The following is a 15783-nucleotide window of genomic DNA, read 5'->3' on the forward strand; positions in this document are numbered from 1 at the left end:
ATACACACCACGTTTACCGCCCAGCGTGACTGAATTGTGTATTTTAAATACTAAAATATTATTTACCCCTTTGTAGCTTTTGGGTACTTGGTATTTTCTCAACATCGTTTCGCGCTCGCAATGCTACCATCCCTAATTCAAATACACTGATTATTGTGTTTGTGCGGTTGTTTCTTAAATTGTCTAAACAAAAAGTTCGCGATGCTTAGTTGGAGGATCCCCAACTTAAGGACTGTATTGCAAAAGATTTAACTAACAAATTAAAAGCATTTTGCAAATATTGCAAATGCACATTAAATGCTAAGTTGTGGGACTTGAAATCGCCCATTGAAACTAAAAAAACACAAGGCAAACCTTGAAGTACGGCGAGGTAACCAAACAATAGAGTTTTCCAAAACATCTACAGAGACATCCTCAAAGGAATCTGCTCTCTGCTTGTTTGTGGGTCAATACTGTTCAATCAGTTCGGTTGACCACCTTAATAATTTGTGCGCGCAAATCTTTAAAGAAAGCCAGTTAAAAATTCATCAAACAAAGTGCATGACAGTTATAAAAAATGTGCTGTCGCCACATTTCCAAGAATGTCTGCAAAACGACATTGCAAATTCAAAATTTAGCTTATTGATCGATGAATCGACAGATATAAGCTTTACAAAAATACTTGGTGAGTTTACCGCATTTTTCTAATATATTGGCTCCGAGGAGGTGGAAATTGGGCAAGTTTTAAACAATTTGCTTATCGAAGAAGAATCAATAAATAATCAACACTGAATGTACAAAAATATAAGATTTTGTCATTGAAAACTAACGGCTATTTAAATTTACTATTTTTTAAGAAATCTAGCTATTTTTGGCTATTTTTTTATGCTTTCACTGCTATAAACGACCACTAAGAGTTGGCAACACTGACAAATTGTCAGTGTCAGTGTGTGTGTCATCGTGTGAGCTGAGGGATTGCTCTGCACTTTTGGGGCTTATGTCGTTTATGCCAATGATGTAAATTAACAGCAGCTAGCTAGCATAAAATTTCATTGTTTGTTATTGTTTACGCAAAAATTAACATTTTAATTGGATTTTTGGCATTTCGGCAATTGTCGCGATTCTCTCTATATCTTCCCATCTGTCGAATGTGTGTGTGAATATGTGTAGCACTTCAATGTTATTTATTCTGCATCAAATTTAAATGAGTCGAGCAAAGTTAATATTTATGCAGTTGTTAGCATTGACATGTTGCAAAAACAGATAGCGATACAAATATGCAAAAAAAAGGCAGGTACGAAAGAACAAAGTACTTCAATGTCGGAAACATTTGAACTCCATAAATATTCAGAAAAAAACAATATAGAGTAAGACGAACTCAACATTCAAATACCCTGTAGAGCGGACCAGAGATTAAAAGAAAATGGTATTCTTTCTGTTCTTTATCTCGCTACTTAATCTCAGTATGTCTTCTTATGCTAATGTTTTATTATTTATCTTACAAATATTATCCAATATATTTAATTTACTGCTGAATTTACAACTTGCGCCCAAAAGTAGGCAACTAAATTTATAACCTTGCTGCATGAATAAATTATTTTAGATTAACTTACTCATACATAGAAAATTGTAATAAAATGCAAAATAAATTTGCCTGATTTATTAATAAATTAATGAAAATTAAAATAAACTGTTTTTCTCTTTTATTTGCGCCTAAAAGCAGGCAACGGAATTTGGTACTTTACTCCATGTGTCCATTTACTCGCAAAACTGATAAATTGCTAAATTTAAAATTAAATTAAAAATATATTTGACAGATTAATGTAATTTTTTTTTTGTATTTTGTATTTTGAATTTATATCCTCTTTTTTAATGTACTATCAACAGCCAATTGCCTTTTATTTCTTTATTATAATTTCAATTATTTATTTAGCCTACAAATCTTTAATTTATTTATATTTCTTAAGCTGAAGGCCTTCGCTGCCATTGCTTTACCAATAGCGTTAGTATTAATTTTAATTATAGCTAACCTATAAATAAATAAAGAAATATTTCTATTTTTTAATTTATATTCGAAAATTTATTTAATTTATAATCTTTTCTTCATTATTTTCCTTGTTATTGAAACTAGTACTAAATTATTTTCATTATTCATTTATTTTTATTCCATAAATCTTTTCAACCATTCTATTGACAATCGATTTTCTTCGATAATAAAATTTTAAAATTCCATTCGATAAATTTAAACAAAAAAAAAAAAAGCAATTAACTGCAGTCTCAAGTCGATGAAACAATGTTCGTTTATATACGCTGCAGGGAACAATAAATTAATCGACGAACAATTCAATATGAAAATTCCGTAAATTTAATACAAAAATAAAAATATAAACGAAAAAAGAAAAAAGAAAAGTGTGTAAGCAAATGGCAGCAGCATTGTGTACAAATTAAATATTTGAGTAAGAAACAACGATATTCACTTTGCATACGACAATGAAATGAACGAACGTTATTCAAAAGTTCAACACAATTGAATTGCAGCCATGCAATCTTCAATGTGGTCAGCAAAATGAATGCAATAAACGATTTTCAATACTGAGTGTTAACAGCACACACACAAAGTTACGCTGCTTAAATTCGCACCTCTCTCTCTCACACTTATTTTTGTTCTGCATAATGTATATGGCCAAAAGCTTTGTAGGCTCAATGCTAATTTGATTAAAAAATGTACGTGAAAGATGCGGCATAATTTGAACTTTGTGCAAACTTTTGGTTTAATTAGCACCGAAAAACAGAAAAGCACAAAAAGAACCTATCAGCAATATGCAAATTTAGAGCAAAGAAGTATCAAAACAATTATGTTAAAGTCAGACATAATATTTATTTGAGCGAAATTCGGTTTATAGTTTTATTTAGCATAACCTCAAAGCTAGATAATAACAAGTAAGAAAGTTACAGTCGAGTGTGCTCGACTGTGAGATACCCGCTACCCATTTTAAATAAAGGCAAAATATTGCGGTATCATTTTCAAAATATACCGAAAATACTAAAAAAAATACTAAAAAATATACCAAATGGTATATGTGGTATATCGATATAGTACCGCATTCAAAATATACCATAGACGGCACAATGTACCAGATTGTCGGCCAAAGCAACTCAGACCCCTAGTAAGTAGGAGTTTTTGCCCATACGAAAGTATTTCTTTAATAACTTCCACAATTTTTATCTGATCGCAACCAAATTTTCAGGAATCATAATTATTACAGTAATTATTGCATATACCAAAATTCGTGACTCTAGCTTTAAAATTACGCTTGTTATTCGATTTTTTGATTTGCGGGGCGGAAGTGGGCGTGGCAAAATTTGAAACAAACTTGATCTGCGTGCAAACATAACAAATGCTGTCGAAAAAAAATTATAGCTCTATCTCTTATAGTCTCTGAGATCCAGTGTTTCATACGGACGGACGGACAGACGGACAGACGGACAGACACACAGACGGACAGACGGACAGACGGACAGACGGACAGACGGACATGGCTATATCGACTCGGCTGTTGACGCTGATCAAGAATATATATACTTTATAGGGTCGGAGATGCCTCCTTCTACCTGTTACATACATTTCCTGCCGGCACAAAGTTATAATACCCTTCTACCCTATGGGTAGCGGGTATAAAAATATATTCGAAATAAGTCAGAAATTATACTAAATTGATTAACCAAAAAATACTGAAATATATTGATATGAATACAAAATTAATCTACCAAAAAATACTGAAACCTGAAATGTATACCAAATTACTCAATGAGAAATACTGAAATATACTGGAGAGTAGACCAATTTAATCTACCACAAATACCAAATGCCACAAATACTTAAATATACTGAAATGTATGCCACATTAATCTACAAAAATACTGAAATATATTGAATTGCGTACCAAATTAATCTACCAAAAATACTGAAATATACTGAATTATATGCCGATTAATCTACCAAAAATACTGAAATATACTGAAATGTATGGAGTACAAAATATTTTATATAGTTTATTAATTAATATAATTATAATAATAATATAAAAATAATTATAATTATTTCATGCATAAATTCTAAGATATTATCACAATCGCAACCAAATTCTGACAAATCATAAAGAAGAAGAAGAAGAAGAAGAAGAAGAAGAAGAAGAAGGATTCTTTTGCCTTTTACATAGAATTCCTGTTGGATAATATTAATAATACCCTTATACCCCATAAGTAGAGGGTATAAAAATAATACTAGAAACAAGAGAGATTATTTTATAGAACAGCTGTTTATCACATCTTTCATCAAACAAAATTAGCTAAGCTCTCGTTTTCCGCTTGTCATTCGAGTGTTTAATAAACCAGCAAAGCTATTCCGGGAAAGTGACGCCATTAATTGAAGGAAAACACAGACACATGACAACTGTAAGTATAATGTTAAATTAGATGCTTTGGAAATGAAATAGCATATTTTGCGTGCACTCAAACTCAGGTGAATGCGTATTCATTTACACTCATTTGATGCGTAACCCCAAAGCCCAGAGTCAAGGCAGGGCTCAAATGAAATCTCCGCACATGGTTAACAAGTGTAGCCATTAAGGTATTATTGAGAGTGTTTGTGTGTGTGTGTGTGTTTGAGTGTGTGTATAAATACAAGTTAATTAAACAAGCCACGTCTGCACATTAATCACCTGGACAACCGTCCGGCAGCCACAAAAGCTAACCAGAAAAAACAGCAAAACACACACACACACACAGAGGAGAAAAAATAGAGAGAAAAAGAGGCGAATGAATGAGCAGAAATTCAATTCAAAGCACGTGAGAGTTGAGGTGGCTTTCGAATGTCCTTGCAACATGCTGTCGAACTCTCCATGTGTCCCCCTTTTTTTTTTGTTGACGATGTTTATGAGGTCATAAGATTAATGAGTGACAAGCTCATCTTTTGTTATTATTCTCCGCCCGGCATCTAAATTAATTGGTGAGCCAAGCTCAACTCAACTGTGTGTCCTGGCAGCTGACAATCAAGGCGCCGCCGCATCCTTGACGCTTTAAACAGGTCCGAGAAAGACAAGGAAAACCGCCAACGGCTATGGAAAATGTTTTCCACTTTTCGCATACCACGGCGCCATCGAAATTGTTTTGAAACAACAAAACCAAAATTCCAACAGACTCCTGATTTTTGTGGGTAATTTCCGCTTGGCATTTTAATCATGCCCCACACACACACAGCAAACACCAAAAGAAAATATAGCAAAACTGTCGCCTGACCTTTGACATATATTCAAATTAATTAACAATATTATGACAACCTGTACAAATACATAAACATATACAATCTTATATACAATCCATATATACATATGTATGTTAATCTCCCGCACAAAAGCAAATTTAACGGCTGGCAAAAACATCAATGGAAATGTTACACGTTACCAGATCCTTCAAAAATTCCTTTGAAAGCTCAATTAATTCCCGAGCATCGCAAAATGTTATTTTAAATATTTTCCTTGCATTTTCTTTTCTTACGAGAATTTAACAAGAAAATGGAATGGCAAAACGTAAAATGGATGGGCATCAGGTGGTCAGATTATAAAATGAGCTAAAGCAGCGGATAACGAGAATAACATGAAGATTATGAACATTGCCAGCGGATCAGGATAATTGTAAACAATACATTCTACGCATATCCTGTAAAAGCTGCTATAGAGTTGAGCCTTGGAATTGGAATTGTGATTTACATACAAATAAGACGCTTTTTGTGTGTGAAAATTGATAATACAAAATATTACGTATACGTATTTTTTTTAAGTATTCAGTTTTTGCCCACTTAACAGTATCTTAGTTTGTTTTTCTTCCCACAGGAAAGCTGCTCAATCATGATTGTGTTTTTCCTATTTTTATCACCAAAACAAAACATAGCAAAATGCCATTCATAATCCTCTTGAAATGCTCTTTAAATTTGCAAAATTAAATTGGTTTAAATAACGCCATCAGCAAAATTCCATTATATTTTTTGGTAGCGAAAAAATTGAATAGAAAAAATTACGTATACGCAATTTAACATGTTACTTTTTGGCTACTAAATAAAGTATAATTCAGCATGCACTGCTTGTATTTAATTACAGAAAACACGCTCAATCATCATTTTTATCTCGTTTATGTCAAAAAAAGGGAAACAACGAAAAAGTCATTAACAATCTGCTGCTAAAATTTACACAATTAAATTAGTTACAGACTTAAAATAACATCTTAAAAATTTAAATCTAAATTTTGAATTTAAAATGACAAAAAAAATCAAGAAATATATATTTTAGTAATAACAAGAAAAACTTACATTAGTGTACTTGAAAAAAGCATTTATAAATCGAATTTAAGAAAAGTTTATTTTAAAGAATTTTATATTTTAGTAAAAAATAAACATTCAAAGCTCGCTGACCTACTTCGAATGCTTAAAAACACATTCATAAATCGCATTTATTATTAAAAAGTTCAGTTGGAAAACATTTTACGCAATATGATGATGATCTAATCAAAAAAAATATGAAAATAAAAAAGTCGTAAAAAATTCCATGAATTTCGTGAGAAATGCGGTAAAGTTTAAAGCAGGAGGAAAAAGAAAACAAAGCATAAAACCCACTCATTCACTAGAAAAACTGTTAACCCAAAGAACTAACATCATTTGTCACTCACTAAAAATCTCAACGGAATCAACAAATCACTCAACAGCTTACAACAGCGAACCAGCAAAAAAAAAGAAAAAGAAGAAGAGCAGACTGAAAAAGAGACAAAATTGGAGTCAGAGTTAGACATTTCGGTGTTTCAGTTGTCCAGGCGAAGAGGACTTGAACACGTGCTCTCATCAGCATCAGCATCAGCATCAGTGGCAAGTTCGGTTTGATGTGGCAAGCAGCAAGAAACAAAATCAAAAGCAGATAAGTTAAAAGTTACTTTCTTTCGGAGAGGGGAGCAAACTTTCAATCCAAGTTCCAAGTGTTTGTTTCTCAGCTGAGACAAACTTGCACACAAATAACCCAACTCAAATAAAAAAATCAAAAAAATAGAAAAATACTAAAAGAAAATCTATAAGTAGTGTGTGTTTTCTTGAAGCGAAAAATTGGAAAAACCAAAGTTGTAACAAATGCATTTTCGATTAGCATTAAATCACGTCGCTTGTCGGAGTTCATTTCCGATGCGAAATAAATATTTTACTTTGATTTATACACGAGAATTGCGATAGCGCGAGCGAAAGAGAGGGAGGAGCAGGTGTTTCCATAGTGTAAGGGAGATAGGGTGAGAGATAGAGAGAGCGAGCGAGGAAAAGGGAAATGCAAGTCAAATGAGCCGTGTACGTGATGCGAGTGTGTCTTTTTTATTGCCATGAGGGGGCTTAATGGGTTAAATATAAGATAGATAATACTAGACTTGTGTGTGTGTGTGTTTTGTACAACTTATTTTACTTACGTGGAAAATTTAGTTAAGATCTGCTTGTCTATACATTGTTGCTTGAAAACAGCTGTTTATCTGTTACGCGATATTCCAACAACAATAACAACGACAACAGCTGGCCACACTCTTTTGCGTTACGCTTTACGTTTTACGTTTTCGTTGTCGTTTTCGTTTGCGTTTCTTTTCACTTTCACACCACACAAAAATTGGCACAAATCGAATCGAATCGAATCGAATCGAATCGTAACGAAACGATTTGCTTGCACACTACTTTCCGTTTTGTTGCTGATCAAAAATGCATTTGTGCAATCTGCTTGCCAAGAACTACGACAGCAAAGCCGCCTTTACCACAGAAACACACGACGACAACAACACTACACAATGAATAGTACGACGACGCGATTCTCGCTCGCTAGCTCGCTTGTTCTGAGACCACAGATTTCCCGCGCGGTGCAGTCCACGAAAAAACACATGCGTCGCGAATTGATATTCGTTCGAGACTGCACGAAAGCGCAAAGCTTTTCTGTCTGGCCGCCTGCCTGCCGATTGCAAACATGTCCCGTCGGCAGCACGACGTTGACGTTGCCGAAGCACCGCAGCGGGGCAACGAAACTCCGAAAAATACAAGTGCGGCGAATTATGAAGAGGGGAAATATGTTGCTTACAGCTGCTGTTAAGCAGTGGTCTCTGTTATGTTAAGTCTGCTGTCCGGTTATCTCTGCTTAGTATGGTTCTTAACTTTACTACATTCTAATGTAAAGACCTTTTGAAATAAATTTTCTGTACCATTTTAACTAAAATCGTACATACACATTTACAACAGCAAGTGAGTATTTTTAAAATAACATAAGTTTGGCTTTGCAGTATTTATACAACTTTGTCATACGCAAGTGCGTATTTCCTTATCAGTAAAGTAATTCCACTGTTCAAATTATTATCGCATTATCGCGACCCCAAAAGCGGGGTCTAGACCTGAAAGACCTCTTCAGATTTTTCAGATTTCAGTCATCGCACTTTGCAGCAACAATGAAATCTTTACGAAATTTGTATTGGGTTGAACGCAATTTAACCTCATTCAAGAACGGATGAATTTTCAAAAATGTTATTTACCAGCAAGTCGAAATGTCCCTTCTGAATTACAGCTTGTGCTGTTAGCATGCCCCAGCTCTGTTTGATAACAGTGCTATGTTAAGTTTACCCCTGCAACAAAAGGTGTACTAAAAATATCCCAAAAGGTACAGCGGTTGATTTCTTCGCTAACATTCGCTGCATGTTTACATAGAGATGTAAATACAAATAACAGTCAATCTTACTGTTAAGGGAAATTAGAGACAATTCGGAGTTCGTTTTAATCTTTCTTCAACTCTTGTTTATTTATGCAAAAATTCCTTCAATACGTTAAGCTTACAATTGGAATTACAATTTGAAATTCAATTAAAAAACATATTCTGACTAAAAAACACATTGTAATTGAAAGTCTTTTGAGAGAAATGCTTAAAAAATTGCATTCATTCGATACACACAAATAAACTAAATATGATAAACATTACAAAGAAACCTTTAAATATCTAAGTAGCTATCATTTTTGTTTAAACATTTTTATTTTATTTTACGTTTTGTTTTGTTTTGTTTTGCCTTTTGAAATGCAATTGGAAATGTTTGTTGTTGATTTTCACTTAATTTACTTCGATGCGCGCGTCTCGAACCCCAAACATAAAATGCATTTGGAATAATTTCGAAAATTTGAAAGTGTGTTGGCTGTGAAAATATGCATGATTTATAAATTAATTAAATTGCTGAATTTTGTTTATTGAAGGACAGAAAATTCGTAGAGCGAAACTCGCGACGCGGATTTGTAAACAAATTGTAAAAAGATAATTTTTCCAAAACTTGTGGAAAATTTGTACAAAAACAGCTCGCGAGCTCATTTACAGGGTATCGCATATTCTTCTTCTTCACTTTACAACTAAATGCTGATTATGTTTTTGTTGTTTTTTTTTTCGTTTTTTTAATTTACTAAGTGTAATTGTATGTTTATAATTATAAATGTTCTTCATTAACGACAATCTCTTGTTGTTGTTATTACAATTGCTGTTGAAAAACATGAGAGAATTAAAGTGGTGTTTTTTTTTTTTTGTTTGCTGATAATATTTTTGCTCACATTCTCTTCGACTAAAATTGCATTTCAATGGGTTGTTTTGTCTAATTTTTTGACTATGACGCGTTGTTGTTGTTGCTGTTGTTTGTTGTAGTTGTTGTTGTTGTTGTATGCTGATCGAAATGATTGCTAAACGTGCCGGACGCTTAAAATCATTTGAGCTTGGCATACGCATCGACCTTTTTTGTGGAACTGATTGTAGTACTCGAGTGCCGCATTGCGCGTCTGATTGAGGGCCTGGTTAATGTTCTCCGGCGAGAAGCGTCCACTGCAACAGTAAAATAAAGCAATTAAAATAACAATTACGAAGACCAAAGTCGAACTTATTACGACATTTAATTCTCCGCTATTTTGAGCGAACAATTAACAATATATTGCAACAGCTGCACTTGATTTTTGCTCTTTCTAATAATCTCGTAACATTTTCTTATGTAAGAATATAAAATTCTCAATATAGCTTGCAAATATTATATAAGTTTTATAACAATTATTCATCAAATTGAGATGAAATTGTCAAGATGCAAATTTTGGAACAAAGTGTGAAGTGGTTGCTGTAGATATTTGATCAAACAGAGATCTATATTAAATCGTGATTTATAATCGGAATTGGATCGATAGAAAATTCTCAGGATACCTTCAAAAAATTGTTTTCACGCTAACCAAACAAGAATTGTAATGCCCGAAAGTTTGAAAGTTTGACATCGATATATATATTTTGTTTAATCAAGAATATCTCTACTAAGAGGTGTTCAAGTACCCTTCTCACTATCCAGCTACCCTTCGTTGCTTTTCAAAAGCAATAAGTATACTTACACTAGCACCTTCTCCTTGATGATCGTGGCGGACTTTTCGTAGCTGTTGACAGCCAAATCCTTAGCTCCCGCGGCGAATGCTTCGAGTTTCTTCGACAAATCTGGCACATATTGATCAATCTAAAACAAAAAAGAAGTGGGAAGACCATGAGTTGAAGGCAAAAGGTTAGAAGTGTTTGCTGGTTGCTGTTTGGTGTTGAGTGCTAAACCGGTTTACCACTCATAATAATAAACATCACACAACTTTCCAAATCTCTAGCAGCAAACCGTTAATGAATGATGTCAGCTCTATACTCACAAACTTGGCAACCGCTGGCCACTTGAGACGCCAATAGTTGAGGCCATTTGTGTAGGCATTGCAGCAGGCATTCCTGGCCAGCTTCCACAGATTGCAGCCGGTCTTCAACGCCGGCTCAGCATACGGCGGCACATGCTCCTCGGCCCACTTGTAACCCCGGGCACTGGCGCCCATTGTCACATACCACGCCTTCTGCACATGTGGCAACACGCCGGCATTTTTTGAGTATCTTGCCGGTGGCGGATTTCTCAAAGACGCCCTTGCCATTGGTCTCGGTGTCGTAGCAGAGGGCGCCCGCAATCAAGGCGATGATAAAAATGCTGCCCAGCGCCCATTTGCAGCATCCGCATTTCTTCTTTTGCGACGCATTCTGTTTGTTCTTTTTCTGTTGTGCACTGCTCTTCTCCTGCACAGTCTGCGAGGGGGAGAAATAGAGAGAGAGAGATGTTGATTAAATCACTTACGAATGCTAAAAGCCTAGCTTAATACGCTGTGCGGGAGAGAGAGAGAGTGATATATGGTGGATTTGTTACCTTCTTTGCGGCAGGCGCTTGTTTGCCCTGTTTGCTTTGTTTCGGTTTAACCTGAGCCATAATTTATGATTTTCTGTTTTGTTTTTTTAATTCCAACTAAACTTTTCAGCTGCGTTTGTTTCACTTCAACTGTTTTTGGTTTTAAAAATTACAATTATCGTTAATGAGATGTATTTTTGTTTTTGTTTCCAATTGTAGTTTGAATTGTGTTGCAAAAAAAAGAGTAAATGACGCCAGACAAACAAGCACACACACAATCACACACGAAGGGAGAGAGCGCAACCAGTGCTGTCAATGTTTTTGAAACTGGCCTTTTTTGAAGATCAATTTAAAAACTGCGCAAAGCAATTTTTTATTCAAATTTTAAATATTGCGGAAATTTAAGTACATAATATAATTTAATATTTAAGCCGCAAATTATTTTGGTTCGCTTTTGCTTAAAAGACTGTTAGCTTTTTTGTTTTACTCCCCGTTAAAAACCAGCTTTTTTCCACCGCAAAAGTTGACAGCACTGAGCGCACCAAGACGTAGAGAAAGACAAAGAGAGCGGGTGACTTAAGTGAGAGTTTAAGGAAAGCTCAGCAAATTGTCGTTAAGTCGCAATTAAAGTCAAGCTCCGGTCAGCGAGGCAATTAAAACAAAATGCAGCAACAAAATACAAAATTTGCACGTCGGCAAACACGAATAATGTGATTGGCAAAAGAGCGCGCGCAAGATAAAGCGTCAACATCAGCAGCAGCCAAAGCAGCAGCTGCATACGTCACAAGGGCAGAGACAAGAATCGAATCTGATGTGACGCGTCATCAGCTGAGTGTGTCAACGCATGAGAGCGAGCGAGAGCTCTGCAGTGTAACTGTGATAAGCCTCATACATTGAAACAAACATACATATGTATGTATTTTGTTTAAAGCGTTACGCCTTCTGTATTAATATATGTGTGTAATAGAGAACACAACATATCACAGGTTGAATGAACTGCGAACGTTGATTGTTTTTTAATAGAGATGCTGTCAAAAATTTGCTTATTAAAAAAACCAAAAACAATATAGACGTGGAGAAACTGACAACGCAGCAAGCAAAGCGATGTGAAGAAAATCTGAGGAGGAAAAAGGCCGCCACGTGTTGAAGCAGCAACAAGAAAATGGCCAAGACCCAAGAAACTTGTTGTTGCCAGCGTCGCTGCTCTTACTCTTCTTCTTCGTCATCTTCTTATTGTTGTTGTCTACCTTGCTTCATTTTTTTCTAAGGTATTTTTTAGTGACGTGGGCAGCGGTCAAACAGAAGCTGCACATCACTGTTATCGCCCAGAAGAAAAAAAAAATGAGCCGAAGTGAAAAAAGCTAAATTGAAATGACACCACCACCGGCTGCGCTGCGCACAATCAGAGATGAGGGTGGGGCGCGGTGAGGTTGGAGGGGGCAGCGAACAGCCAATCGCAGCTATAACACATCATCCATGCCAGAAAACAAAAAAATATATGTTAAAAGTAACGCTCTATGATCATAAATAGCTGCTGCTGCGTGCGATAAGAATATGAGACTAACACACATACGCACACTTATGCATAAATTAGCGGCAAAAAAAGTGGTCAGCCTGCATGGCAACGCTGTATGAAAAATATGCACACTAATTCACACACACACACTAACACAAAAACCCGACGTTTTCAAAACGCACTTTGCGCTGCCTGCTTCTAGTGCAAAAAAGAGAAATTATTTAAGCGCCCGGCTTTGACGGCGTCTTTCACTTTTTCACACACACACCAACACATGTACACACACTTTAAAAGCAACAGCATTTAATTTGTTGCATTACACAAATTGTTTACGTAAATGTCTGGCAACACAATTGCGAATTCTAATTGGAAACCCAAAAACAATTCAAATTTGTTAAAACAGCAAATTAATTAGACCAGCGATGGAAAATTACTTTTTTGTTGTGCAGCGACTTGCAATAAACTGACAATCAGCTCGTAACGTCTACACACAATGGCGTCAAAAGGCCATTCATAGTAAAGCGTAGACACGCTAACAGCTGCGCCAACACAAGAAGTGTGACCAGCTAGTAAACGCTCAAACGCGAAAAAGAACGGACTGACGCAAAATGAGAGCCGCCGTAACGCAAAAAGAGCACACTACCGCCAAATGGAGCAATTTCACGTTATATTTGAAAATTGGAATAATCTTACCTTCAAAACGGACTGCAAGTCATCAACGTAGATATCTTTACGTTTGGCCGACTGCAGTTCCTCGTTTAGCCCACGAACATCTCGCAAAAAAGCATGATAAGCTTCGGATTGGGCCAGCAATTTGGTGGAATCCGTCCAATCATTGTCAATGGCCCGCAATAGCAACAAACTGGGCAACTGTTGCTTCTTGTAGTTCATGCGCCACACTTTGAAGCAATCATCGCCACCGGAGCTCAACAAACAGCTAATGCAGCCGTCGATCTCGTTGCTTTGTTTGCCGCTATCCGTTTTTATTTCGCGCAACAACGTTAAAAATATATTCGCTTGCTTTACGGGACTTTGTATATAACGTTGCTGTAAATACAATAATAATTAATGTTTTTTCGCTGTCGTCTATCTGTATTTGTACTTACGAGCAACAATCGCGCACTACGTTTAAGACTCTGCTGCAATTCCTTGGGCAGATTATTGTACGTAGAATTCAACGAATTGTAACAGTAGAAAAATTCCTGCTGATTTATCAGCAAATGATCATCAGTCTTGCGTGCCACAGCTGCTTGCAACACGCGCTCAATATGCTCCACAACAAATTTACTAAAGCTGCGCAATTCCAAATTGGGCAACATCAGATTCTGCCAGACTTTAACGCCCTCGGTCAATGATTGATGTCCACCCTGGCCAATGGCCCACAAGATGCTCAAGCAGATGTTGCTCCGATTCTGATACGAGTTGCGTAACAGCGCCGTTTTCGCCATATTATGCGAACAAATGCTTGGCCAGTGCTGTCCAATAAGCTGCAGCACAAACTTGTAGCCTGCCACATGCTGCCCGTTGTTCAACTCCGTGGCCATGCTGTCGAGCAGCGAGTAGAAAAAGTATTCCAGATTCGTTTCTCCTACACTGCTTAGAAACTCCAGTATCGTTTGCTTGAGGGCGCTGCTGGCCAAGTTACTGGGATACTGAGCACTGCGACCCGAGAACACGGGATCACAGTCGTAGGATAAGGCGCCATTCAGATAGCTGGCAATCTGCAAAGAAAATCCGTGGTGATATGGAGAGTATTAAGAAAGAGTTTTAATGGATAATATGCTCGGCAGCTTTAGATCAATTAGTTGCAGAGATTCATAGAAGCGGATAAACGGACAATCACTTGCTAAAATACAAATATTTAGTTTGAAAAGCATGGTGTGAAAATTTGATAGACAATAAGATATAGATATTCTTATAAGCGGACATACGGATTGTAGCATGAAAAAGGATTGAATAATAAAGCAATAATCTGATATAATAAGATTATTGAGTTTAAAGAGAGATCTCATCAAATTTGACAATTTTAGCTGTTATAGTCACAGAGATACATACATATATGTATCTATTCAAAAGAGCGGACAGGCGGATAGAAAAATAAATGTAACAAAGACAGACTTACTTAAGAAAAAAAAAAACTATAAATGAGTGCGATCACTTAATTTAGGGATACTTCTAAACCTTAAAAATGTGATCCCAACATTTGGTAACTCTAGCTCTCTAACTCTAGCTCACCGAGTTATAGTTAATTTTACATGAGGACAGACGGATGAATAAATGCGCCAAGTTGGCAGCATTGTCATGTGGCAACTCTACACTTACATTGCTCAGCCAGCGCAGCTCGGAACCCGGACAACTGATTTTCACCTGCGCCACTTGAGCTGCGAAATCATCGGGTGTTATTTGCTTCATTGCTTGCTCCAGAGTTTTGGGCTTTGTTGACGTTTGTTTCGCTTGCTTCTTCGCTGCATCTCCATTACCTCCAGCACCTCCGCCAGCTGTTGCATTCGATTTTGCATTGTTGTTGCTTTTGCGTGGCGATTTACTTTTCGATGATGCAGAAGCGACGCTGGAAGTTGATTTTGCCGGAGAGTGCGACTTGTTGTTGTTGTTATTATTATGGTTGCCAAACAAATTGCGATATTGCTGCGTTGGCACTGCAATTGAAAACGATGGTGACAATAAAATGGGAACATTTTCTTTGCTTCAGTTTCCCATTTTTTGACTTACAGAGTTCTTCGAGTTTTGGCAGCTGGGCGGCAATTCGCTTTTGTTCCGTATGAGCCGTCACTTTCTTTTCTAAATTTCGCTGTTTGCGTGATTTTGCGACCACTTCCCACTGATTGTTCGACATTTTTTTCCGTTTCTTTAATTCAATTAACGTGTGGTTTCAATTAAAACGCGTTTGTGTGCGTGTGTTTGCAGTGCAATTGCAGCAAAGCAGCCGGCGATACAAAATCATACAAAAAAAAAAAACAAATAAATACTCAAAAATGTTAACTGCATACTATGCTTTCAACAAAGTGTACTTT

At 36.2% G+C, this 15783-nt stretch overlaps 2 protein-coding genes across 2 annotated transcripts in view; both read right to left on the reverse strand.

Moving 5' to 3' along the window:
• Positions 1–8512, reverse strand: part of LOC133836169 (uncharacterized) — a 75364-nt gene extending 66852 nt beyond the window's left edge. Inside the window, exon 1 of the mRNA XM_062266500.1 lies at positions 7471–8512. The gene's annotated coding sequence lies outside the window, so the exon portion shown is untranslated. The remainder of the gene's footprint in view (positions 1–7470) is intronic.
• A 925-nt stretch (positions 8513–9437) lies between these two features.
• On the reverse strand, positions 9438–15700 carry LOC133836159 (transmembrane protein 214). Its single transcript, XM_062266488.1, is given in 9 exon segments — positions 9438–9798; positions 9800–9881; positions 10427–10545; positions 10724–10945; positions 10947–11138; positions 13445–13798; positions 13858–14472; positions 15074–15408; positions 15482–15700. Coding segments are annotated over 9 exon segments (2076 nt in total). The 5' UTR covers positions 15606–15700; the 3' UTR covers positions 9438–9765.
• Between the last annotated feature and the right edge of the window lie 83 nt (positions 15701–15783).

Source organism: Drosophila sulfurigaster, chromosome 2L, assembly GCF_023558435.1.
Source record: "Drosophila sulfurigaster albostrigata strain 15112-1811.04 chromosome 2L, ASM2355843v2, whole genome shotgun sequence".
NCBI classification, from domain to species: Eukaryota; Metazoa; Arthropoda; class Insecta; order Diptera; family Drosophilidae; genus Drosophila; species Drosophila sulfurigaster.